Source organism: Perna viridis, chromosome 2, assembly GCF_037379345.1.
Source record: "Perna viridis isolate PV_CMFRI_1.1 ecotype Kerala chromosome 2, ASM3737934v1, whole genome shotgun sequence".
Classification (NCBI taxonomy): domain Eukaryota; kingdom Metazoa; phylum Mollusca; class Bivalvia; order Mytilida; family Mytilidae; genus Perna; species Perna viridis.
Window position 1 is genome coordinate 40,207,811 of NC_142446.1, and position 27,271 is coordinate 40,235,081.

At 31.5% G+C, this 27,271-nt stretch overlaps 2 protein-coding genes across 7 annotated transcripts in view; both read left to right on the forward strand.

Annotated features, from left to right (window-relative positions):
- Window positions 1-18,115, forward strand: part of LOC148625035 (LIM and senescent cell antigen-like-containing domain protein 1) — a 29,830-nt gene extending 11,715 nt beyond the window's left edge. For 2 of the 4 annotated variants that reach the window (XM_088568221.1, XM_088568222.1), the window contains exons 2-13: window positions 6,666-6,776; window positions 8,336-8,381; window positions 9,194-9,260; window positions 9,932-10,052; window positions 11,736-11,807; window positions 12,584-12,661; window positions 13,442-13,537; window positions 14,443-14,497; window positions 14,968-15,060; window positions 16,032-16,080; window positions 16,346-16,421; window positions 16,681-18,115. In XM_088568221.1, coding sequence (XP_088424347.1) covers window positions 6,666-6,776; window positions 8,336-8,381; window positions 9,194-9,260; window positions 9,932-10,052; window positions 11,736-11,807; window positions 12,584-12,661; window positions 13,442-13,537; window positions 14,443-14,497; window positions 14,968-15,060; window positions 16,032-16,080; window positions 16,346-16,421; window positions 16,681-16,804 — 988 coding nt within the window. In that variant the 3' untranslated portion in view covers window positions 16,805-18,115. Of the gene's footprint in view, window positions 1-168; window positions 665-4,688; window positions 4,842-6,665; window positions 6,777-8,335; window positions 8,382-9,193; window positions 9,261-9,931; window positions 10,053-11,735; window positions 11,808-12,583; window positions 12,662-13,441; window positions 13,538-14,442; window positions 14,498-14,967; window positions 15,061-16,031; window positions 16,081-16,345; window positions 16,422-16,680 lie in introns of those variants that run through there. The other 2 variants (XM_088568220.1, XM_088568223.1) reach the window with 2 other exon arrangements.
- A 127-nt stretch (window positions 18,116-18,242) lies between these two features.
- Window positions 18,243-27,205, forward strand: LOC148625036 (hydroxyproline dehydrogenase-like). 3 transcript variants are annotated; one of them, XR_015919838.1, is made up of 9 exons: window positions 18,243-20,003; window positions 20,744-20,940; window positions 21,413-21,542; window positions 22,929-23,018; window positions 23,869-23,952; window positions 24,252-24,398; window positions 25,038-25,315; window positions 26,290-26,462; window positions 26,927-27,065. XR_015919838.1 is itself a non-coding variant. In XM_088568218.1 (9 exons), the coding sequence occupies exons 1-9, from the start codon at window positions 19,743-19,745 to the stop codon at window positions 27,109-27,111; spliced, it is 1,461 nt and encodes a 486-aa protein (XP_088424344.1). In that variant the 5' UTR covers window positions 18,243-19,742; the 3' UTR covers window positions 27,112-27,205. The 3 variants fall into 3 exon arrangements, 2 of the variants coding, with proteins under 2 accessions (XP_088424344.1, XP_088424345.1); XM_088568218.1 differs by having other exon boundaries at window positions 26,290-26,378; window positions 26,927-27,205; XM_088568219.1 differs by having other exon boundaries at window positions 21,416-21,542; window positions 26,290-26,378; window positions 26,927-27,205.
- The last annotated feature ends 66 nt before the right edge of the window (window positions 27,206-27,271 follow it).

Genomic DNA, 27,271 nt, shown 5'->3' on the forward strand with positions numbered 1-27,271 from the left:
ATGTACCATTTTATTTTAGGGGAGAGAAGGGGTGATTATTTACATCCATGACTGTTAAAAATGGTGTATCTAATGATTGATAAGGACGACCTTTCAAACAGATGCAGGGTCAGTGACGATCAAAAATGATAGGTATTTATGACAGTAGTCATTTGCTTTAATTAGATACGGGTTTACAACAGCGGTATTAAATGCTTTTTTTATGGTTGGTGATTTCTACCTATCATATTCTGTGAATCCTTTAACCATATCTAAGAGGATTTATTTTTTCTATACCTGTTTTTTTCACTCAGTGAGGATCAAGCTACTAGTCATATGTACAAGTCTAATCTTCCTAAAGTTGGATATTTACATAGTATAATCTCACCTGATATATTGGAGCTAGTTCATTTATTTACATTTACGTGGGACATTTGCCTAGCTTGCAGTGATGTTTAAAGTTACACCAAGTTGACAATAAGAATAAGATTTATCTAAGTACTATTTGAACTTAGCGGAGTTGTGCTATTCATTTCCGTTTACAACTCATTGAAGTGCATTGCATGATGATCTCTCTTGCTCAGCACAAAGAGCGCTTGCGTCTACAATCTTTAAATGACAATACTGAGAGTGATTTGTTTCAGAGACGAAGGCATCATAATGAAGGTCACAATTTTGACCCAAGGTAATGTTATTTTTAAATTTCAGCATTAAAATTGAAGGTTTACATTTATAGCCATCAGCATTTTTTTAAAAGATTTTTATAAGATAGGGACTGTTGACACAGTAATATTTACTTAGATGTGTTTGAAGTGTTTCAACATATGTACAAAATGTACTCATATACTGGTATTTGGATATTTCTTTAACTGAAAGATATTTAGCCATTACCTGAAAAACATATTTGGTCTTTAGACACGAGTCCTATGCCCAAACTAGCAAAACTTTGCTTTGGCCAGCAAAAGAGTGATATATCTTTAACATTTTATATGATGAAACTTTTCATATATACTTTTTTTTTTTAAATAATTTTTGCTAAATATCTAAGATGTTGAAGCACTGACTGAAAGGGACATAGATTGAAATACATGTACGTGTACTATAATACATGTATATACTTTGACAATGCAGTAGTGGCGTAGTCTAAATATTGAATAACAATAGCTGTATAAAATGTAAAAGGAGAGACTACAATATATAAGGTATTTCTTTGCTAGTCTATTTCAGAATTTACTATTTAAAAAAATCTAAAAATTACTTGTATGTTCAAACTTTTCAACAAAGATGATTTGAAACTAACAAAAATCACCCTATTCTAAACCTGATACTACAAGATACAGTTTTCCTTAGCAAAAAATTCTTATCTTTTCGAAATTTGATATTCTTGTGATCTTTATATTAAATTAATCCTTTGAAAAGGATAGCCCTGCATACATTACCTTACAAAATGGTTTAAAGTTACATTTTTTTAGTGTCCCAAAGTCTGTTTTAAGAACAAATTGAAGATAAATCGGTGTATTATTTGAAATTAGGAATGTTATTTCTCTCATTACATAATATTATAATGACGTGTTTGAAATGTTCACACTTGTTGATTTTGTTTTGGATATATTCATGTCACTGTATGCTGTTGATTGACATATGACTGCAGTAATGTGTCAAAATACTAAATATACATGTACAATGTACCAGACTAAAGTAGACTTTATCATGCATAAATGCTATTTTTGAAATATGGAATCAACTGTTTGGATCTTTACAGAAAATGTAGTATTTTAAAGAGGGGGGAACTGACCTTAGTTATTATTTTGTTGTCTCTTTTTGTATGGCTTTTTATAGTGTGTGGGTTATTTTTTGTATTGCTAGTTTTGACTTAGGCTAAGGAGAGTTGGGAAAGAATAAGAAGAAAACCCATATAGGTTTATGAAAATCTTTATACAAGGCAAAGTAGTTAAGGAGCTGGAGATTTTTTGTCATACATGTGGGTTTAAGCCTAACAAAAGTCCAGTTTTTTTAAGCACATGCTCTAGACTAGGAGTTATACCTATTTCTAAGATGATACTTTAGGGTTTCGTCCCCCATGTACCCTGGGAATAACGTTAGGTCTACTACAAGGAAATAGAATCAAATGAATAACCTTCAGACTTCATATGTGGGATTCTTACCATTGTCACATGTACATGTGTTTACATGTATGTTCAGCAATGTTTACTGGTCTCCCTTTTAGAAAATTTAATGTCTTAACTGTTTAATAATGCACTACTTTTATGAATGAAAAACCTATTAAAATGATTTGGAAGTAATTCATATTCACTCAACAGTGAAACCACTTTAAAATATTGAAGTTTTATATGGTACTCAGATGTACATGTACATGTACACTTGTAGTGCAAATGCACTTTCAATTATGATTATTGCATTACATTTGTGTAGTTCACATTTTAAAGCCTTCAGTTGACCCTCTGATCTTGTTTTTTTTCTAGAGAATTCCTCTTCTTTTTACCAAATCTTTACAATCCCTTTATTTTAGCTGAAAGCTCTCCCAATGTATCCTCTATTAAGTTTATTGGAGACAGGAGTCAACCTTGTACACATGTACAGTGTACAAATCACAAAGCCTTCCACTGCTTAGTGGCCTGTATATCTACATAAATATATGACACTCATATAAATCATTTTATGTGTATATACTGAATGAATGTGGGTGGGGAGGCTAGATTTGTTGAACCTAGTCACAGCATAAAATTTACAACCCCTCCCCCCAAAAAAACAAAAAGAGAAAACAAAACAAAAAACTTGTAACTTTTCCAATTTTTCACTGAAACCCCTTATTTTTTAATTTTGATTTCCAAAACCATATAAAATGCCCTATTTTTAAGGCCAAAAATGCTGTAAGGCCTGCATTTTTTAAGTTTCTTGAAAATACATGCAATGTCAGCAAATTACAGAAAATAATTGGTTGCAGATGACATTTTTAGGATGTTTATTCTATGAAAACAGTTATTATCTGGCATCTTAATTCATTTGTTTGTACTACATGTTTTTTTTATCTAATTGAGTGGTAGTTGAAAAGTACATTGAAGTGCCTGTCAGCAGTTTCCCCTAAAGCTTTTGTTTTTATGCATGCATGAAGTATGATGACCAAAAAAATATAATTGGCAAGCTGGTCTGTTTGAAAGGAATCTGTTTTTTTTACTTTTATTAGTTACTGGTAGTTTTACCCATGAAGTATTGTCACTAGTGCATTAAGATGCAGTTAGCATTCAGTCTCATTACTAATACAGAGATGTTTACCTTTAGGAATTTGCTGTATTTTCTATGATTTTGTCTGCAAACTTTGCTCTACGGATGAAGAATCTCTTAAAAAAATTACGTAATTCTAGATTTTACCCATCATTTTCATTCTAAGGTTTGCTAAGATGTTAATGATTATGTTTTTGTTGAGCTCCTAGGGTATAACAAAGCTCAAATAATTACATGTACATGTACATGTATATAAGTTCTCATCATAAGTTATGTAAACTATTGATTCTTTTAGCTTTGTATAATGCCTGCTGTCATAGTTTTTCTGTTAAATGTTAGGGAAATAACACATTGAAATGGCTTGACATTTAATAATGTAAAGTGGTAGTAAATCAAATGTTTAATGTGAAAAATTCATTTTTCTATGAAGGGTAGAGTACATACATGTACATGGCAGTATTTCTCATCAGTGTTTACAGAAAGTTTTTTTTTTAATTGCTTGAATGCCTTGAAAGTCAGAAACCTTGGAAATAGGTTTGGGATTTGATATCTACAAGAAACATGCTTAAAAATACATTTATCATGTTCTAATGACTTTTGAAAAATTAAAATATCTATATGTAGATGTAAGCAAATCTTCAGTGCCCAGAGTCGTAGGTTAAAACACTTAGATATGGTGAATACAAAAGTTCAGTTTATGGGAGTCATCTTCTCTTTCCCTTTTTGTTATTCATAAGAATTTTAACTAAGAATTGAAAAAGTTGTCATGGAAAATTTTTCTTCAAATTTGATTTTTAATTTCTAAGAATCTTTATACACCCAATTTATGAGTAAATGGGAGTTTTATAGTGATTGTTTATTTGTCACATTAGTTTCCATATGTGATGCTTCAAAGACCAGTTAATTAAACCATGCAAACAAATATTTTCAAAATATCTCATCATAATACTTATAAAGTTTCATGGTGTGTATTGTATTTGATGTTAAAGACATGAAAGAGTTATGGCCCTTTTTCACATCAAAAATTGAAATGCAGAAATATTTGTGATCACTGGATCAACCTTTTCTTGTTTATGTTTTTTTTTTTAATTGATCGTATTTTCATTTTTCCTTGTATTGTGGTTTATTGTTGGTGGTCAGTATGCTTTTATTTCGAATCTATTGCGATATTACCTTTTTTGTACCTCCTCTCATCATAATTTTTGATTGGGAAAACAGGGGACCATCTATGGACCATTTGTGCTTCAAGGTGAAGGAAAGGAAATAGAATTTTGGCTAGCAAAGATCAATTTTGAAAAAGAAAACCTCTTATATGAAAAAGTTTGAAATGGTCCCTCCTCAAAATTTCCCTCCCAATAAACTGTAATTGTATTAGTGTTTCCGGGTTACATGTACTAAACTATAGGTTGACAGTAAATGATTATTTTCTACTCCAGTTGGTATTTACATGTAGGATGTAGATTATTAAGTAGAGGAAATAGAGTGATGCATAGTTATAGTATATGTCAGCTGTGACATAGCTTGTCTTTAGGGCTGTAAGCACAGCTACTATAAAGTCAGGGATATATGTTCGGTGGATTAACTTGAATTTACGCAGTATTTAGTTCTGTATTGAATAAGTAAGGAAATTTTATCATATGGTATTATGCATTCTTGCTAACACATATTTAAGCAGTTATATGACTAAGTTGAATGTTAAATGAAACATTTTTTTTTTAAATTGAATTCAGTACACATCACCTTATTTAATAATCCAAATTTTGTATGCATGTGCATAAATATTTTTTTTATAATACATGAATACTTGCATACATAAATCATACATTATGTAGTTACAGTATGCTTATTTCAAATATTCTGCACATGGACTTTGCGGTTCAGCTTTATAACCTGCACTAGTAGTTACTTGCTGGCAGAGTTTCAAACACTAACCACCCGGCCAACCAGCTGGCTTGTTTTTAAAAGTCATTGAAGACCAATTAATTTTCAGCAGGGCTAGCTAAAATTTTTCAAATTTCAATCACTGGCTTTGTAGCAAAACTTTTAATGATTGTAGTTCAGGGCTTGGTGAAAATTCACTGGCACTGGCCATGATGTTATTTGTAAAACTTGACCTGTTCTACTCATATATTTTAATAATAAAATTTGGAAGTTGCTGCTTCTCTGAAAGGCATGTAACTTGTAGGGTGTAAAGTAATGTAGGTTTATATAATTTACTTTGCGAGAGGTTTTTGTACTGCATGATATGTTTTGTCACCGTCATCCTTTTTGCTGCAGCAATACTAAGTCCAAAAATAAAGTTCACTTTGTATTAGATTGATTTAGATGTTCTAATACACTATAGATGTTAATTGCTCTGATGTCAAAGCTCTCTCTCTCTCTCTCTCTCTCTCTCTCTCGATTTGATCTTATTTTCATTCTCAAAACTACTAACTCCTCCCACAATATTCTCCCATCCTATAACAACCTTAATATAGTAAGAACATATCATATGATGTAAACATGTAGTGTAAGCTTAACTAATTTGTAACAGATATAAAATTACTTATCTTTAATGTAATAGTTAGATAGTATATAAACAAAACCTACTGATGGTCAGTGCCATACATCTATGTACCTGTGTTAATAATTGCATGATATTGTGGGAAAGTTAATCTGATTTGTGATATTAATTTGACTTAATAATACTGACAACAGTACTTTCTAAAAATTGCAAAACTAATACATAACAAGAGGTTAGACTGGCACTTAATGAAATTTGAAAAAAAATAATTCCTTTGTTTTTCATGGCTAACAGTGCTGATTCAGAACAAATGTTGTAGTTCTTAAAAAACTTGCATTATACCTGCAAATGAATGATAAATATGATCAGTAAGTTGCTAATTGATATTTAATTGGAATTCCTGATTCCCATTAGAACCTAATTACCCATTGAATACTATGCACAAGTAAACTGTGGGGATGTTGATACTGCATGTTATATTTTGAAAATACTGAAAGTAAGGAATTTTTGGCTATTTGTAAACTTGTTAACTGTGTGCCTGATTTTTATAGCTGTCCTATACGTATATTTACTGCTTTAAAAAAATATGAAAATATTTTCAAGCGGACAAATGAAGCAATGTTAAGGAAATATTACATTTTTTCCTATGACTTCACCTGAATTATGTCACGTTTGTTCTATTGAGCAAAGTAGAACATTGACATTCAATTACTTCCTTACAGAGTGGTTTAAAACATACAAAATTATACTGGTAATTACATGTGTATTTGCACTAAAGATCCCTTTATATACAAAGGTCTTTGACTACAAGTTCTAATGTTTACTGGTATTATCATTTTTCTGTTGCAAGGTATGCATGTCACTGGCCAATTTTCTTTCATGATATCTGAAAAAAAGATTTAACCCACTGATGTTAATATTTCTATTTTTTTTATTGCAGCACAAGCATGTCTATGGCCAATGGGCTATGTTATCGCTGTAATGAAGGATTTGCCCCACAAGAGCAGATAGTAAACTCAAATGGAGAGATATGGCATACCCAGTGTTTCGTGTAGGTATTACTTAATTGTTCTCTTTGATAAAGAATTTAATCATATTTCTTTCCATCCATACTTGTTTGCCCCCTCATAACTCTGATTTGCACAAACTGAAGCTTGAGTTTCATAAAAGATATTTTTTATTGTTATTATCTATGGCCTCTGTTGTGTTCTCTGCCCATTTCACTGAAACCTTCTAAACCTTGTATCTTCTAAAGTTTCAATGTATTGTGAACCTTTGTAATAGAAGCACCTGTTCAAATCCATCTGTCAGAAAGGGATCCAGTTAAAAGAGGTTTCACTGTAGTAATTGTTTTCTGAGTATAAGACATGTATACAATGTAGGGGTTAAGTCTGTGCACTATGTTCCATTCTTTACTAGGATGTAGTCCTTGTTTTCACAGCAAATCTGTTCTTGTCATCATTACAAATTTTAGTAACTTGTAATTTGTGTGTTCCATTTTTTTATCAACCATGCTTCATATGAGGCCATCTAATTTGGAAAAATCGTCTTTTATAGAAAGACCTATCTTATTTTAATATTTATTTTTCAAAGTCTTTTTTTTAATACCAGTTAAGTTTGTGTACACATGTATGTATTAAAAACAGAGCAGTAGGGTAAATGACTGTGGTACAGTGACCCCAAGAATATCTGACCTGTAATAACCTTGTACACACCAGTAATGTTTATGTCATGTGTCAACAAACATAACATTGTAAATATGTTGTATAATAAATATGACCAAGCCCATGCTCATCTATAAAATTATAGACTGTTCTTGTATTAATTTTACATGTAGTAGGAAATTCAATAGAATCAGATACTTCTATTTATCAAATATTAGTAACAAATGTGTTTTTTACTTTTTTGCTATGCCATTAACTTCATGTATTACAGAAACAGAATATTATATGGGTTTTTTTTCCATTTCACATCCAATAACATCCCTCTCCCATATATAACCCCTGAGTAAGCTTTGGGATTTATATGGGTATCACTGGTTGTTATGGTCTGTGATTTGGAAAAAAACCTCATTTTGTGTTAATTACTGACATGGTGTTTAGAGATGTTCGTTCTTATTTTGTTTTTTTTTTTTCATTTCATTGGTCAACGGGTTGAACTTTTCTATTTTTTTTTTCATTTCATTGGTCAACGGGTTGAACTTTTCTATTTTTTTTTCATTTCATTGGTCAACCTTGTTGAACTTTTCTAATTTTTTTTTTCATTTCATTGGTCAACGGGTTGAACTTCTCTGTACTAGTTTTACTACTATTCATAGTATTAATGGTAACAACTAAAGGGAGGAATGAAAACAGAGTTTTTCTTCAAAGTGGACTTCTTATTTTTCAGATCCACAGACCTACATGTAGAATTGTGTATGTGAATATGTATACACATTTAATTTTTTTTTACAAGTTGAAAGACAAGGTGCCCCTTGTAAAGTAATAAATTTTAGTTTGTTATGTTGACAATTAAGATTCATACTTGGGCAGTGATGAATGGACTTCTATCATGTTCTGCTTTTGAACTAATTTTATTGCATTTCTCATTTCTTTTTTCATTTGATTTCAGATGTGCACAGTGCTTCCAACCTTTTCAAGATGGTGTTTTCTATGAGGTATTTTTTTATTATTTAAAAAAAAACCTGCATAACTGACTAATAAATTAGCAGAAAAAAATATTTCCTTCCAAATATATGTATAGAATGAGGATCTGTTCCTTTTATACACATTCTACATAATATAGCAGAAAAGTATTAAAGAAACACACACATCTACATACAAATGTTAAATATCAATTTGATATCCATATTTATTCAACAAATGAAGTTAAGTTGCTTATAGTACCCTTTGTAAAGTGGTATTTACAGTGCAGATTCAAGACATGTTGAGTAACTTCCATAGAGGGTAAACTTCCTATCCAATATCTATAAACTATCCAAATTTGATAATATTATCTTCTATAGTATGTAGGTAGGGTCTTATAGAAAAGGAAGTAAAAAGTGTGGGGTAAACACGTAAGAATACGGTAATAAACCCATGTTAAACAGTGTACTCCTTCTTGAGGAGTTTTGATGGGTTTAAGCTCTCAGTTTCTGATTTTGACTTGCTAACCTTTGTCTTCATATAAAGTAATGTAATAAAGGTATCTAAGCTCTGTACAAATGTCAAATATTATCTTTATAACCCCTTAGATATGATATGTCTTTATGAGGTAGACCTAAAACAAATATTGACCTAGCCCATTGGCCGAGGTTTATTATAATTTGAATTGAATTAACATCGAACTATGAATTGTATCTGATTGGGTAAATGGTTTGTTTATTATGTTACTAAACTCACATTTATTGATGTAGTTGTATGTGAAAGTTTCAAAATTTAAAAAAATGTACTTAATTTTAATCTTTTAGTATTTAAATTTAAATTTCAGTTTGATGGCAGAAAGTACTGTGAACATGATTTCCACATGTTATTTGCCCCATGCTGTGGAAAATGCAGTAAGTTAAATACAAAATAACTGGTCATATACTTGAGAAGTGATCATTTTTTGTAAAAGTACTGCTCCATATTTGAATTAGGCAAAGGATGGCAGATAATTTTGTTTTGTCTTGGATAAGAGTTTAGTGACATAGTTTTTTTTTTACCTCTGTGTTTTTTTATGTTTAAGTTAAAAATCCCATCATGTTTGATTTATTAGAAATTCTAAAAATAAAATGCATATGCATATGTATATGCATTATAAGTTTCATCTCTATATTGTCTACCCTATATCACATACCCTATATCGCACCTCTAGACCTATATCGCATACCCTATATCTCACCCCAAGACCTATTTCGCATACTCTATATTACACCCCTAGTCCTATATCCCATACTTGGAGTAAAATATATGATGAACATGACATGTTAAAATCTGTATCACATGCTGTATTAACCCTCAACCTACATTACCCCGTGGGGTGGTGGCCCCAGGGATGATATAGGAGTCTCAGGTTGATACTACATGTGATACAGATTTTGACATATAATATTCAGTATAGAGTGTAACAATGAAACATTCCTTATTGATACTGATATGTACATAAATGTATTTAGATGCATGAAGGAGTTACAATTTAAAGCGCTCATATTAGATTGATTATAAATTGTTTACTTATTCTTACCAGGGGAGTTCATCATTGGAAGAGTTATCAAAGCCATGAATACCAACTGGCATCCTGATTGTTTTAGATGTGAACTGTGTGCTGCTCCTCTGGCTGATGCTGGATTTGTCAAGAACGCTGGACGGTAGGTTTTAGAAATATCCAGGAAAATAAGTATACAACGAAATTAGGACAAATACTGTAAAAGTACTTAAATTCCCATGGATTAGGGAAGAAACATAAGTGGATTTTTGAATTTTTGTTATTGAGGCTTTGTATACACATCAATGGAAATGTCCTTTTTGTTGGGAACCAAATTTTGTGGTTTGGCCTACCCATGAAAACATGAAAATTGCTACCCCAGGAAAAGTAGTACATTCACAGTACAACATAAAAGACATACTTACTGTCAGCATCTCATACTGCAAACTTTAACACAGACCAAAGTGAAATTACTGAGATGGCTAAACTTTATGAAAAAGGAATATTTTTTGTACTTAAGTTATCTTTGATCAAGAAGTGTACTCTTCTGAATATTTTAAAGGAGAAGACTATGTTATTGTGCAAGTCATAAGTATCGAAACTATCCTGAAATGTTCGTGAAAATTAAATTGAAACAAAATAATTTCTTTTTCTTAACTAATTACTCATGATTTATAATTAAGGGATTTGAATTTCTCGCGCCTATAAGCGACACCATATAATAACCCAAAATATACAGAAAAAGAGATTGAGGCACAATATGTAAGCAAATGTCAGACAACATTGACAAACAACAGGTTATGCAACCAGAAGACTAGTATGTCTGAGAAAAATCTAATGGCTACTTCAAAAGAATGTTCGTGTTAACGGTAAAAAAACTTTTTGAATATTTCTCTTTTATCATTTGTGCAATTGTAAGCTTGACAAGACAGCATGGTTTGGTGATTGGATAAACAGGATCGTAGAAATATTTAAGCAATATTCTTTGTTTACATATTATATGCAGTACTTGTATCGGCACCAAACCGACTCAGTGACGTCACAAGCTAATCAGAAGCTATTGGTAAAAATCAGTAAAGTCTGCTTATGATCTTCCTTCAGAAAGGAGAGAACTGCAAGATGGCTATTCACATATATTTCAAAGATTTCGAATTTTGCAAAAGCACTTTTTGCATTAAAGGATATTTATTTTTGTTTACATGGGTATGATTTTTTATAAGAGCCTGACTTAATGCAAAGGTGGTCTTTCCCTTCAAAAAAGACTTCTGTTAACAGATATTGCATATTGCATGAGATACATTTAGGACTTCACACTCATCTATTTGAATATGATTACAAATAGTGAGTAATTAATGGTGAACCCCTTCAAAGGGAGATAATCTAACTTCAGCATTTTAATGTGTATATCTAGTTAGATACCATACCAAACAAAATTATGCTGTCATTCATGAGGGTGTTTTGAAAGGTACAGGTATAAGTATAAATTATTCATGTTTTGACCCAATTGCAATATGTTGAGTAAAGGTGATACCCTTTACTGACAATGTAGCACATTGTTAGCAATATATAATATTTATCATAGCAGCAGTGAGCAGTCAAAAGTTAAAAAAAAAATAACAACAAAAAAGCAAAAGCAGAATATTTTAAGTCATTAGTTATTGTGAATCTCTTACTTTACCCAGGAACAAATGAGTAGCTTTGACCTAACTGAATTAGCTAACAGTTTCTAGTTATCCTTCCTTGCCTTTGTGAAAGGATGTTCTTTTGCTAAGGATCTTTGTAGATTTAAAGCTAGGAGTATTTAGTTCAAGAATGAAACTTATTTTGTATTTACTTTGATTTTCAGAGCCTTGTGTAAGGAATGCAACAACAAGGAAAGAGCCAAGGGAATGGGGAAATATGTGTGCCATAAATGTCAGTAAGTATGAGGGAAATATATCTGCTATAAATATCAGTAAATACAGGGGAAATATGTGAGCCATAACTGTCAGTAAGTACAGGGAAATATGTCTGCCATAAATGTCAGTAGTTACATCTTAGAAGTTTTAATATCATTTCAAAGCTGGGTTATAATATAATCATAGAATCTTACTTGGTTTATTATGGTAATTTTCTTTAGAGTCAGAAGTTGGTGAAGGTTTAACATTTTTAGCATTTGGCAAGGCTGTTAAAGTGAGGTTAGTAATTACGTACAGGAACAAGATATTCTTGAACCTTTGAAACATGTTCAAAATTCTATTTTAAGTTGCCAATTCTTTACAGAGGACCCATATTGTGTGTTCTTTGTTCACATCTTTTCAATTTTATTTGAGGATTAAGTGATTCCTTTACTGATGTTTTAATCACTTAATAAAACTTTTGTAAAGAAATCATTTAATCATTAGTTATAAGAAGTAAATTTTGGATTTAAAGTTTGTTTTATTTATTTAATCAAAAAAACTTAGATAAAACAAACTTAAAATCAAAAATTTACTTATTATTATTAAATTTAACTTTCTGTCTATCAACAGTGGATACTTACATTTAAAAGTGTATAATTTTTTAGGCAATTTTTTGCAAGAGCCAAGATTATAACAAGTTCATAGTTTAATGTAATAAGCTTAATTAACTACGTGTAATTATACCAAATGTTATTAGGTTTTGTTTTAACCAATTCATTATCTAAATGTCATTTCTTTCATTTTTTTAATTCAGTGCCATAATTGAAGACGGTCACATAAAATTTAAAGGAGAGGCTTATCACCCCTACCATTTCAACTGTACTTCTTGTGGGTAAGTAATCTAGAAAAAGGATCAATCCACATTTGATCTTAGGTATTGAAGTTCCAAGTGTGCTTACAACACTTAACCAAAAGTGATTTGAAGCAAAATATGGAAAATGAAAACATTTCTCATTACAGTATATACAGTAAAATATGTCCTAACCAAACCCTAAATGAACCAGTGCCTGGTTTCATAAAAAAAATCTCAAGATGACAATTTCCTTAAGTCCTGTGTTTTTCCTCAAATCTTCAGTTTCAAGTAATTTGAATGATCAAAATTTGAGTTGAGGAGGGATTTGAGGAGAACCTCAGTTTGAGATGTTTTATGAAACCGGACTCTGAATCTCGAATAGTAGGATATCTTTTTATGCCTTTTTTAAAGTTTTGAGTACTTCTTGGTGTATTGTCTTTCAATTTATTAGGTTTTAAAGTGGCCAATAAGAGGTTATGTCACTCCTTCAAATATATTTTTACTGGTGTAAGTTGACACAATTGCTTAAACATATAATATCTGTAAGTTCTGTAGGGTGGAGTTCAGACAGATTTTACTGTAGTATGCATTACATAAGTTTACAGAGTTATCAAGTTAAAAAGATTCACTTAGTTGAATCATATCTAAAATTTTTTTACTCCACCATATGAAGTCCTTCTGTCTGTCAACAGTTTCTAGATGATAACTTGAGAAGGAATCAATGACTTCTATTTTGAACATTTTACCATCCTCCGTTTTCACCATTGTGTTGGGGGGTATCAATTAATGTTCCATTCATGCCCTAGTTTTTGTTTTCAGTGTTGAGTTGGATGCCAATGGTAGAGAGAAAGGTGGAGAGCTGTATTGTTTGAGGTGTCATGACAAGATGGGTATACCTATCTGTGGTGCTTGCAGGTATGTTTTTGTTGGTTTAAAGACTCCCTGGCATTTTAATTTTCTTCGTATTTTGTATTTAGAATTATACATGTCCAAATTATCACATTAACATTTACAACCTGTAAAATTTTAGTATAACTGTTGCGTTGTTACACGAAGTGAGCTGTGCAGACTGAAGATAGACATTGTACTTAATGACATCACAAAGAAGAAAATTCCTGACATTGAATCAGGTTCTGTGATTACTAAATGTAGTGACATATATATTGTATTAAATCTTAAATAGTTCCATTTATCCTGAAGTATGATGTCTGTTGCAGCCTCAATTCATGTAACAGCAGAACAGTCATGTCAAATTTTAACAGATTGAAAAAGAACTTCATGTAGAACTTGATAAAGTTTGTCTGATCCATGATTTCAAAAATTACATTTTTGTATTCAAGTAATATGAAACATCAAAATGTAATTATATGGTAACCAAGATATCTTTTTAGTTTTCAATTTATGTTGTTTAAAACGTGTGAAATAAATAACATTGATTAATTGTGCTTCATTTTAATTCTTCATGGACAGTAATTTAATGATTATGTATTGACTTCTGTTTTGGAAATATTTTTTGCATGTAAATGAGCAATCTTTGTGTGAATCTACTAGTCCCACATGACTCAATTAGATGAAATGCATTTCAGTTAAAATTAGGCTATCATTGGAGTGACATTATGGAAAATCAATTATTATCCCTATAATCATGCTCTAATGCAGTATGTGTGTGTGCTGCAGTGAAACATTTCACTTGCAGGTTTAGTTTTAATGTAGATTATAAATCTAATTAAATATAACGAATCTTTTTTAACCCCCAATACTTCAAAACATAAGTAATGCTCCTAGGGAACTATTTTAAAAATTAATTATTTTATTTACAGGCGTCCTATAGAGGAGAGAGTAGTACATGCTTTAGGTAAAGCTTGGCATGTTGAGGTAAGGAATGGTGTCAGTTTGTTTTATTTCTCACTTGCATCCATGACCTTTTAAGGGAATTACTTTTTGTGTTTTGAAGACAATTTCCCCGACTCTTTACAACAACAACAAAAAATCAGTACTTACTTCAATTCTGGTCAGAATACAAATATCTATGCTTACTTGACATGAAAATATCAAATTTATTATACCTGGAGATGCTGAATATTACAGGAGAAAAACAGTAATTTTCATTGGTCATATGACCAAAAAAATGACAAATTAGCAGATAGCAAACACTGCCTGTGATAACACTTAGTAATAAGAGTATAAAATCCTAGTTTTGTCTTTCTAAATAGTTAAGACCAAAGCAGTGTTGAAGTAATTCTATGTAAAATGATATTTGTAACAAGAAGTTGACCTTGATTAGCCTTTGTTATTTTGAGTAGTATTCTTTTGTTAATCATTATCTATGTTGATTTTCTATTCAGCATTTTGTTTGTGCCAAGTGTGAACGACCATTCTTTGGAACCAGACATTATGAGAAGAAAGGTTTAGCCTACTGTGAAACTCATTATCATCAGGTAAATGGTTAAGACCTGTTTTGTCCCCATCTTTCACAAAAGAGTGATGTATAGAATCTAGCTTTCCTTCTGTTCATCTGTCCTTCATTCTGTCCGAAACTGGTTTCCACGGTATAACTTTTTGAACCCATTCATAGACTTTCATCAAACTTACACAATTGTAGGCCTATGAGGTAAGGATGACGCTGATTTATTTTGGGGCCAAAGTTCTAGGTCATATGTATTTAAAGAAACAGAATTTTGGGGTCAAAAATTTGTTTCCAGGGCTTTACTTTTGAACACCTCAGGCTTTCATCAATTTGACACAGTTGTAGGCTTATGCGGTAAGGAAGACAATTGTAGATTTTTTGGTCAAGGTCACACATACTTATTGAAACAGAATTTGTGGGTAGAAAAATTGGTTCATGGAGCATGACTTTCAAATACCTTTAAATCCTTCCATCAAACTTGTAAGTGGGAGTATAGAATTCGGCTTTATTTACGTCCTAGGTCATAGGCTCAACATTTTCTAGAAATATGAATTCCAATGTTAAACTAAAACTTTGACATTGAAGCAATAAACTTCTTTTCATTACTTATATTCCATGAAATATCACTTTTTCTGTGAGGCAGGGGACCTGGAGCACAGCTCTTTTTTTTTTTAATTGTAAAGCAGAATTCCACGTTTTTAAAGTCTGGATTGTACTGTTAAGATTCATATTAGCTGTATATTGCTAACTTTCGCTTTGTTGGCTAGCAAAATCAGGTCTTACTATTATGGATATTAACATAAAACATAAAACAAAATCTTTTGTGTTTTTGCAAACTGAAAAATAGTATTAAAATTTCTAACAGACTAAGTATTCTAATGTGAATGAAAATTATTAATTTTGTAAGACCAGAAGTTTGATTTTTGTTGTTAAATGAATCAACAGATATTTGCATGAAAATGTAAGATTATTTTAAGATAGAATTTCTTTTTTTTTTTCCAGCTATTTGGAAATATCTGTTTTGTATGCAACAATGTAGTACAGGGAGATGGTGAGTAGACTCTTCGAAGGGGAGATAATTCAATTTTAATTGCAAATTACTGCTTGATTAAAGGCTGGACTTCCCCTGATTTTTAAGTTGTAGTATTCAACCTAATGATTTATACGCAATTTAATAATCAGAGTGAGGATTAAAAAAAGTTAAAAACATATATTTAAGTTTTGTTTTTACTTTCAGCCATTTTATCTTTATGTACACATGAAAATTGGTGTAAACTGTGGTAAATATTCCACTCATATTGTTTGTTTGCTTACAGTTTTCAGTGCCTTCAATAAAGCATGGTGTGTCTCCCATTTCTGCTGTTCTATCTGTGACAGGAAGATGAGCCAAAAGTAAGTTCAGTGTTCAATGATCCAAATAAAACTATTTGAATGAAGTAAAAAGCAAAATGTTCAAGTCAAAATATTACCATTAACCCTGAGGAAGGATGTAAGGTTGGGTTAATTTTCAGGCTCATGCATTTTTTTTTTATTTCAATGCAACTCCGTTACAGTTTTCACAATAACAAAGACAATTTCACATTTAGAGTCATTTTTAATTGGAATTGCAACAGTTAAGAATTATTACATTTGTTTTTTTTTTCTCTTTCAGAACCAAATTCTTTGAATTTGACTTGAAACCAGTTTGCCGTGTGTGTCATGAGAAGTTTCCAGGAGAACTGAAAAAGAGACTGAAGAAATATCATGATGAATTAGCTAAGAAAGGACAATCTTAAAAATTGATAGATTAATGTATATTTATTAAGTCCATTAACTGTGAATGTTAAAATAGCTTGGTTCAATGTTATTACAGAGTTATCTGAAGTTTTTCAATAGAAGAAGATAAATTATATATGATCTCTAGTGATCTGACAGGTTTATGATTGTAAAGTTCAGAGAAAAAAAAAATGAATATTTGTAAATTAGTGCCAATGAGTACTATTGAGCATGCTTATGTGAATTACTTCATCTTTAAAAAATGACTAAAGTGTTAAATACATGTATAAATTATCCTATTGTGAGTAATTTACACAGTTAAGGTAAGCATTTGAGCAGAGATTTTTGTGGTGAATACTTTATAAGTATGCTTTATTGAGTTCCATTAAAGTATATCTAAGTAAGTCATATCAAAGTATGCTTTAGTGAATATTTTATAAGTATGATTTGGTGCTTCTCTATTGTGACACCCATCCTTTTAGCTACATATCTTAATCTACACAGGCGTGTTAGCTGTATATTTGTAGATCACTCTAAATTATCAATATATTCTCACTTTTCACTTTTGGAATCTGATATTATGTACATGCTTTTATTGCTTTCTACCTTTAATATTCATCAGAATACTTCAATTTAGAAATCTGATGTTTTCTATTGGCTCAGCGTTACTCAAAATAATAAAACACTTTTCCATAATTTGAATTTAAAATGTGCTAGATTAGGTTTTGATACTGTTCAGAGATGCACTGAGACTACCTCATTTTGTAGTGCAAGATTTAAACTGATGCAAGTCAGAAATTATTGTGTGCATTTTGTTATTTTGTGATTTTGGGCAAAATGTCTTGCAAACTTTTATAATGTTGAAAAATCCTGCTTTATCAATCCTAAGAGTTCCATAATGCTAGTTTAGCTTATTGTAAATATAACACAGAGTCATTTATCTAATCAATTTTCCAGTTAACAGTAATTGAGTTTATCTTGTTCATATCCCATGTAATGGGACTACATTGAAGCTAATAATAATACACAAAAAAAAAACAATCAATTTCAGCCCATATTGATAATCTAGTCATATCTTTAACTCCATGTTTAATTGAACATATTATTAACTTAATGAAATACTTTTAAAGTCTTTATCATCTCTTACAGAAAATCTATTTTGAGTCCTACTTGTTGATAACTCTTGTGATAGAAGTTAGAAAATATATAGTTAATTTCTGTATTGTATGCATGTTGTATATTTGTAGACTTGCTTATGCCAAGTATAGATAATTTATACCTGTATACTGGTAGACTTTGAAGTTATTTAATAAAATTACACATACATGTAATGGATTTTTTTGGTTGTTTTTTACCAACATGTCTTTTGCTTGTTGTTATATCCATTGCATCATCCTCCACCACATTTAGTGGTGAGGTATTATGTGGTACCCTCCGAAAAATTGCATGTTTGCCCATCCCGAACATTGTGGATAAATAAGTTACTTTGATTTAGGATTGTGGTAAGTTGACTACCTCCATTCTTGTCAAAATGTTATTCCAAGTCCAACATTTATAACAATGAAAATTCGTAGCTGTACCAAAATCGAGTAGTGTGTCCATATCTGCCCCATCTGTTCCATTCTTTGGATTCGACCTCAGTGGATATATCTAGCTGTGCCACACAAAACATTTTATTATAAAGCAAATGCTTCCTTTTGAAATATAAGATTCTAGAAAATAATTTTGAGTCTTGTCACTTTGTTATTATCCAATTCATATCTTTCTTTTTAAGCTCAACAGAATGACACATTGTTATGCAAAGTCATAAATGATTTTTTTAATGTGGTAATGTGTGAAAGCAATAGACAGTAAGGGCTATCCATACTGACAATTTTCTGTTGTAAAAAGTAAGCTTCCAATTTCCTTTTCCTACATTGGAAAAATGATCCATTACTGACCTCAGCATAACATTTTTCCTTTCGTTTTAAGAAGCCATACATCAAGAGGGATGTTTGATGGATTAAAAATATCATTATGGTCCTCTTAAGTATAGAAATTAAGAACCAAAAATGGTCCACAATAAGCATGTTCTGTAACTTTATATCTTTTTCATTTTTCTTGTCCAACTGCTAATTTTAAAGTTCTTTTTAATTAGGTCAAAATCTGCTCAAATATCACAATACAAATAATATGTTGTAACATGTTTGAATTATCTCAACTTTTTTAGTACGACCTTTGCTGTCGTATGAAGCTGTGCCATGCATTTTATTGGTTATTTAAAGACAAATTATATCATTATCACGATTTGCCTAGCTGTGACTTCCATTTCTACTGAAATATTAAATTTTGTGCATAATGCGTCGTCTGCTGAAAGAAAAAAATGAAAAACTGCCGACAGTAAAAGTGTTATATACAACTCGTTGGTGACAGTGTTGTTTTCCTTCATACTGCCACCAAGTGCTCTTAATAAAGTAATTCACATGTAATGCACACTGGATTCAAACATATGTTTTGGGGTTGTATATGAATATATCTTATTAGTTATACTCGTAATGAAATAGAAATTGAATTTAGTGTCGAATGTGCACGGTATATGTACGCGTTAACGAAGCATTAGCTCCCAATTATCATGACAAGTAGGATTAATTAGAACCGACCGCGGTCTTCTCAACGTGATTCTTCAACATTAATATTTACACTTTTTAGATTTGGACACATATACATATCATGACTGTAATTTGAGAAATTAGAAAAACAATTCGAGTGAATTATTCTAAGGCATGTACTTTGCGCTCGGAGGTAGTTTGGAATTAGATGCGTTCAGAATAACAACAATACCATTCAGACTGTAAACTAATATTTAGATACATATATACCTGAACCCCGTGACGTCTCCAGTTTCATTCACATAAATAAATAGTGTATAACTCGAAATAGTGGGGCATTACTTTTGATTATAACATAGAAGATTTCCAAATGCAAGCAAAATGTAAAACATCGTTATTCCATGGAGCAATTCTACACCGGATCAGTAGGAAGCTATCGACTGTACGCACGTCCAGTAGAACCTTAGTGGGAAATACTCTGAATATAGATACAACTGAAAATGACACAGTCCCAATTCAATTTGACGACTACAAGACAATCTTCAAGAATAAAGATCTTTCTGAGCTGTCGCGTGCGTTACTTGTACTCCGAATATGTTCATTTGATTGGGTAGTTAACAATGGAGAAAAGGTAATTATGTTCGTATAAGTTGTTCTCAAATGAGACATACTGCACTTATTCTTGCTTTGTTTCTTCTTCGTAGTAGACGCGATAATTTTCACGAATATGATTTTTTTTTTCGGATAATAAGATTGATTATCAGAATACGAATCGATGTGCAGGAAGCTTGAAGAAATTAGAGCCCAACTGCCATTGATGCGTTTTGGTGACTTTTGTTTTGCATCTCAACATGTATCTTTTACCTGATAACTCTAGAGTTTTTATAATAACTTTTCATTCCAAATAAAGGCCTACCAGTTTTATACTCTTAATAGCACCTCAAAGCGTGGCCTAAATCCGGGGTTCGAGCGAATAAAACCTTTCAACTGTTTTCTCTACTACCTAAAGATGATAAAACGAAAAGTTGTTTGAGAACGAAAAGCTTATGATTTTCAAATATTTAATAAAAAATCTTACATCTTGGAAAGGCCATGGTCAACGATTAAGATATCTACCAATTTTGTTTTTACTAAGTCCTAGGGAAGATTTTTTGTATATATATCAAGCTATACCATGCACTAAAAAAAAACAACGTTTTTTTGTGAATTCTCGTCAGTGTATAAAACGGTTGACTCGTGTATGCGTACTACATATATATATATATATATATATATATATATATATATATATATATATATATATATATGTTAGAGTTTCTCAAATGATGTGTAGTTACGTTCATCACCGATTATCATTTTTGTAAATTTCAGTTAATGTCTTTGTCAAAAAGGCTACTTGGTGAAACGATCTACAGTTTCTTGCAACGGAAAACATTTTACGGTCAGTTTATTGGAGGTAACTCACCCGAGGAGTTAGCTGAATTGGTTGATAAATTGAAATTAGATGGAATAGGCCCATTACTGGCTGTTCCAATGGAAGATGACGCTGGCGGATCCAGTGATTTTCGGTATTGTTATATAGATTGTGTGTGTACTATTGTGAAAATGCAAACAATTAATTAAAGAAAACAAAGCTCAAAAAGATATGTAAAAACAATATTAATAATAAGATTTTTTTTTATTAAAAAGAAAATTGAATAATAAAACAACTCAAACGACAGAATCATCTCGCTAAGTTTTGCCCTTTTGACCGTGATATTGATTTAAAACCTCAAAGGACCACATGAATGCAAATTTGGGTCCATTTAGGATGTTGCTTCAATGAATGATAAGAAATTCATAAACCGACAGACAGATGGACGACGACGTTACAATACAAGATACACAACTTTGATGAAAGGAGATAAAACTGTCTTCATTATTTCTTCATGTTAAAATATAAGTAGTATATATCCGTTTACCAAGTTTTTAGCTATTGTAGGAAAATATTGTACAATAATGTATTAAAAAAAACTTTACCATTTAATTTAAACCAACAAGAAGTGTCGAAGACATCATGGACAAAAACCTTGCCAAAACAATGACTTGTCTCGAAATGGTATCAGGTTTAAACAGCGAAGTCCCAATGATGCAGTTGAAATTAACCGCAATTGTACCAGGAGATATATGTGTAAGTATCCACTTTTTATCTAATCAGTCGATTGCAATATCTTGGAGGTGAAATCGGAGTAAACATCAAACAGAACAATATTCAAATTTCAGAAATTAAAAAAAAAATGACGAATACTATAACAACTAACAGCTCAAATAGGATCAGAAGCAAAATACAAGCAACACATAAGAAAAGTTATAGTAAAGGATCAGAGGCATCGGTAGGGTATGCGTCTACATTCGCGTAGAAAACATGTATATCATGGTCGATAGTACATGCACGCTTTTTTACAGAAGAAGAAACAGAAGTAGAAAAAACAAGTCAGGCAAAAAAGAAAAAGCCAATAAAGGCAACGAAATCGAAAATCTTTCCTCCACACGTCTTACATAATGTTGTTATCATGATTTGTCCACAGACACAATTTGTACATGGTACGAAAAAACAGTGTTTTGAATGTCTAAGTTGACTATGTGCATCAGAATCAAGGAAAACATACAGAGCTTTCCGTATCATTTTGGTAAATTGAGTTATTATTTCATTGAAATGCACTAAAAATGACCATTTCATGGGCTGAAAACTCTGTCGAAAACTTCACTTTTCTAACATTCTATTGAAAAATTCTGAGCAAACGCAGCGACGTAGAGCTAAAATAATGGTCTTTTCTACTAGAGAAAGCATCATGAGGAACGAAGATTCTAGCGGAAGGCAAAAGAATGTAATCCAGGACAAAGACCATACATGGAAAACAAACACACACAACAAAGATCATTATATAACTAAAATAATACATACAAAGCAACAAAATAAATGAGCAACTCGGACTCCACTAAAAACTGGGAGCATGGACCATCCTCTGCTTTTCTAGAAACATCCGTCGAGTTGTTCATAAACAGTCAAGTCAAGGGTAGACGAAACAGGTAGGAAAACAATGACCCGTTGAACAAATCAGTTTTCATGGTACAGATGAATACACCGTAATGATCCAAGAATTCATGATGATGACCATAAAACTTCTGTAGTGATGACTTTAATCTTGTAGCAACATAACCCTAGCTGCCCCAGAAGCCTAACTGTAAGAAGTCTTGCGCGATACAAAAAGTCTGCCTCGTTACGGCAAGCTCTGGCATAACGTATGAGTTGTGATATGAAAACTCCATACACACAGGTGATGAGAGGATTTTGCCACAGATGAAAGGAAAGTTGACAATACGGATATTGTGCTTTCTTGATGATGAAATATGCAAGCTGTTTGTATGTCTATGTATAACTTTCTGTCAAAATAAATGTTCCCTAATATGTTCCCTAAGGCAAAATGCTTTTATGGCCATACTTAATGCAACATACTTGTATATCTGATCGACCAGCTACAGATGTAACCAAAACAAGTTTCTTTTGGTTTCCTAGACAAAGTTGTCGAGGCTATATCCTAATCCCAGTACTGCGAATCAAGCCACTATTGAGAAACTTTCGTCATTTTTCTATACTAACAAAATGGTAAGTACAAGCAGAAGCGTTTGTATTGCATTATTTGTTTAGAATATTTTAAAATTTTACAAAAAGCAATAAGTGTAGCTATGCTATTATTGCATTTTATGTTGTGAAATTAAACATTTCGGATTCGTTATTTTTCCAATGACTTAAAATTAATTAAAATATCCCAAGACAAACTCAGGCGCAACAGAAAAATAGCAGCTGAAAGCTTAAGCAAACCTAGAGAAAAAAAACTGGAACTTGATGATCCTACTAAATTTTACAATGTTTAATTGATAGCATACTCACAAAGTCTCTCGTCAATCAAGTGTTACAGAGAACACAATAAGAGTACACGGCGAAAAATATCAAACTGAGGAAACATTTGGAGATGTGATCAAAATTACTAGAATTCGACAAAAATAACAAAATGTATGGAAATAGTCGGATCCTATGTTCACAGTGTTATCTGTGTCGAATCATGCGTTAAAATGTATGAGAACTCCGCATACGCCGTATTAATATAATTATGCATTCAGTCGAGGTATATATTTAATAAGTTCTTGGTTACACAGAGAATGTTTCAAAGCATAGAAATGGCCGATTACATTTTCTATTAGTACCTTTTAATGGATGGTGCATACGTGTCACCACGAAAACATTTCTTGTTTAATTACATTTCTATGAGCTGTGAAATATGCTTTGAGTTAGTAGAATGTGAAAAAAAAAACTTATCCAAAATATTGATTTTTTCGAAAGGGAACGTGCTTACAAATAAAATGTAAGATTTTACGTGTAACATCAACATATGTTTGTCGCACTGTGATTTTTTTTGGTTTTGTCTTTTGAAATAACGAGTAGTCCTATATTCCAGCCAAGTTTTACGGACTTGAAGTTGACTGGAGAAGAGTATTTACAATTTGAATCTGGATTGAAAAGATTAAGATCTGTTTTACAGGTATTATTTAATAATAACCCAATACATAACACAAAGAAGGAAACAATCTAAAGCAGTATCCACCGATATTTAATAAGCTTTAAAAGTAAAACTTTATAATTTCAGAATTTTTTTATATCATTTACCCTTAAGTATTTTATTCGGTGAATAAATGGGAAATTGGTTTTTTTCCAAACGTTGTTTCGGAAGGGTAAGGATTTCCATGAAATATTGAGGTATCATATTTTGATACAAAGCAAATGTGTATGAAATTTAAGAATAACAGATGGTCATAATTAAAAGCAAAACTTTGTTTTCAGGAAGCTAAGAAAAATAATATATGGATGTTGATTGATGCTGAATATACCTACATAAACCCTGCTTTGAACTTACTGACCCTTGCCATGATGCTCAACTACAATACTAAGAGTCACATTGTCGGATATACCTACCAAAACTACTTGAAGGCATGTGATAACCTTTAACCATTGTCGGTTTATAATACTGTAAACGTATCAATTTTTGCGGCCGAATAATTTTCGCTGTTTTCGCGATGGACAGAAAACTGCGAAAATTAGTACCCGCTAAATTGTTTTTTTTTTCACACTATATAACGCTTTTCATTTTTTTTTTGGAAATCTCGAATATTAATACCAGCGAATATGATCATTTGACAGAATTCGCATAAATAAGAAACCGCGAAAGTTAATACGTTTGTTACTTTGTCGATGTGTGCGTTAATTTCATGTGTCCTTTTCTAGAATGAACTAAATAAATCATATTTAAGGAATACGCCAAACCGTTAATATTTGTTATTTTCATAATTCTGTTTTCTTATAATGAGTTTGACATGGTGTTCTATCGCGTTTTTTAAATCAAGAATTTTGAGTTTTTAAAGATGATGCAATAAAAGTCTAGCTTATATTTCTTTATTTGTAAGGACGGGTGTTATTTAGGCCAATGCCTATTTGCTTATAAGGAAAAATACCACTGATTTTAGCTGAGAATAGATATGACCGATAGGCATACGTTCATGCAACAATAAAATATTCAATCCGCGAAGTTTTTGGGAAACGTACTAAACTACATATGTATTTGCGTTGCAGGAAACAACCCGTCTTTTAAAAAAGGACCATGACTATATCCAATCTCACGGCGTCGGCTTTTCTGGCAAACTGGTGAGAGGAGCATATCTAGAGAAAGAAAGGATGTTAGCTAATACACAGGGATACCCTTGTCCAATCAATGACACATACGAAAACACCACAAAGACTTATCATGCGTCCTTTGACTTTATTTTGAATTCTGTGATTAAGAACAAAGACAAGTGTAAATTTGTCGTGGCTTCACATAATGAAGATACAGTTCTGTATGCTGTAAACAGGTATGGATATGATAAAGCCAGTAGTCGTTCAAATCAGATAGTAGATAATGCATTAAGCAGAAAAAAGTAACAAACAAACAAAACACTGACAAAAAAAATATCAGATTAGACTTAGATTTAACATTTATAACTAGTTGTTAATTCTACTCGTTTCATCACTACAGAAGTTTTATGGTCGTCATCATGAACTCGTGGATCGTTACGGTGTATCCATCTGCACAATGAAACTGACTTCTTCAACGTGTCATAGTTTTTCTTTCCTCTTTCGCCTACACTTGACTTGACTTTTTTATGAGCAGCTCGGCGGGTGTTTCTAGAAAAGCAGAGGACGCTTACCGTACCGATGTACCTGGTCCATGCTCCCGGTTTTTAATGGAGTCGGAGTAGCTCATTTACTTTTGTTACTTTGTATGTATTGTTTTAGTTATTTTATGTTCTTTTCTATGTTTGCCTGTTTTCTATGTCTGGTCTTTGTCCCTTGATTACATTCTTTTGATTTCCGTTATAATCTTGGTTACCTTGATTACTCTTTCATACTGTGGTGTTGAAAAGACCAGTTGCTTGTCATCCATAGTAAAGGAGATCGTCAGACTTTGGATTAGATTTAACCCAGTTTGCTTGATTTTTACTTACACCATTTTTGTATGATGTCAAATCATAAGGACCGTGAATCGTGAATAAATAGAAGGTGTGCTATCTGATTCTGGTCCTATTTTGTTGTGAATAAAGCGAATAAAATACTGGAGTTACTAAAATGAGTTCAAAGGCCTTCGTGATTTGATTTGTTTTTATTTTTACAAACGTACAGCTGTAAGCAATTTTACGAAGAAAAATGCATTGCTTGCTTTAAACCGTAATAACATTTTTATCACAATCAATCACCATGAATTACTTTTAGTTCTATTCACAAGAGTGGTTAAAATATTCTGTTTTCTAATATATTTTAATAAATAAAATATATTTTGATTTTTTAGAATAAAAGAAACCGGCCTGAACAAAAGGAATAATTCTCTTCTATTTGCACAAGTTTATGGAATGGGAGATCAAGTATCTTGTGCACTAGGTATATAGAGAGATAAAACTGTAAATAAAATAAAACACGAACAATAAGATCAAGTTGTGAATAAAATAACACAAACAAACCCAGGTAAATTTTTTTTTCATTTTTTAGGTTTTCACTTAGTTCTCCATTTCTTTCAAAATTAACCAATACTATTGAAAACACTATGTTCCTACTGGTACAAAGCTAAAAAACGGGAAGTGTAAAGCGACCGGCAAACTGAAACCATATCTTACCCTAATTGTGGCTCTGGAAATCGATCGTTATTGGTTAAATGAAATCCCCGCCATTTCACACAAAATCTTCTTTTATTTGATATATGTAAGCTTACATTAAATGTCATCAACAATTAATTCATATCAACATTTTTTGACAAAATGTAGTATTACTTTCCTTATATATTTTGCTAATTTGAGCTGTGTTATATATGTATCAACAATTGTTTTATTTAATTTCTTAACTTCGCATCAACAATTGACATCCAGAAATCCACGTTAAAACATTTTTTCTCGCATTAAATATTTATTCCAATTCTACTTTACTTCTTAAAGGAAAAGCAGGCTACCAAATATACAAGTCAATCCCGTATGGCAGCATTGATGAAACATTGCCGTATATGCTGAGACGTTTACATGAAAACAGGTCAATTTTAAATGGAATCCGCAGAGAAAAAGATCTACTGAGTGATGCACTCCTACTTAAAATGAAACAAAAATGCAATTTGTCTAAGAATTAGACTGACAATAACATACGTTTACGTAACAGTGTTATTCTTGTAGTTACATGTAAATCATTATGTGAATATTATACGTATAACATGTATAGTACGATACCTATTTTTAGATTTCTTGCCATTTTAAAAAAAAAAATATTAAGTTTCTGTATACCTGTGTCAC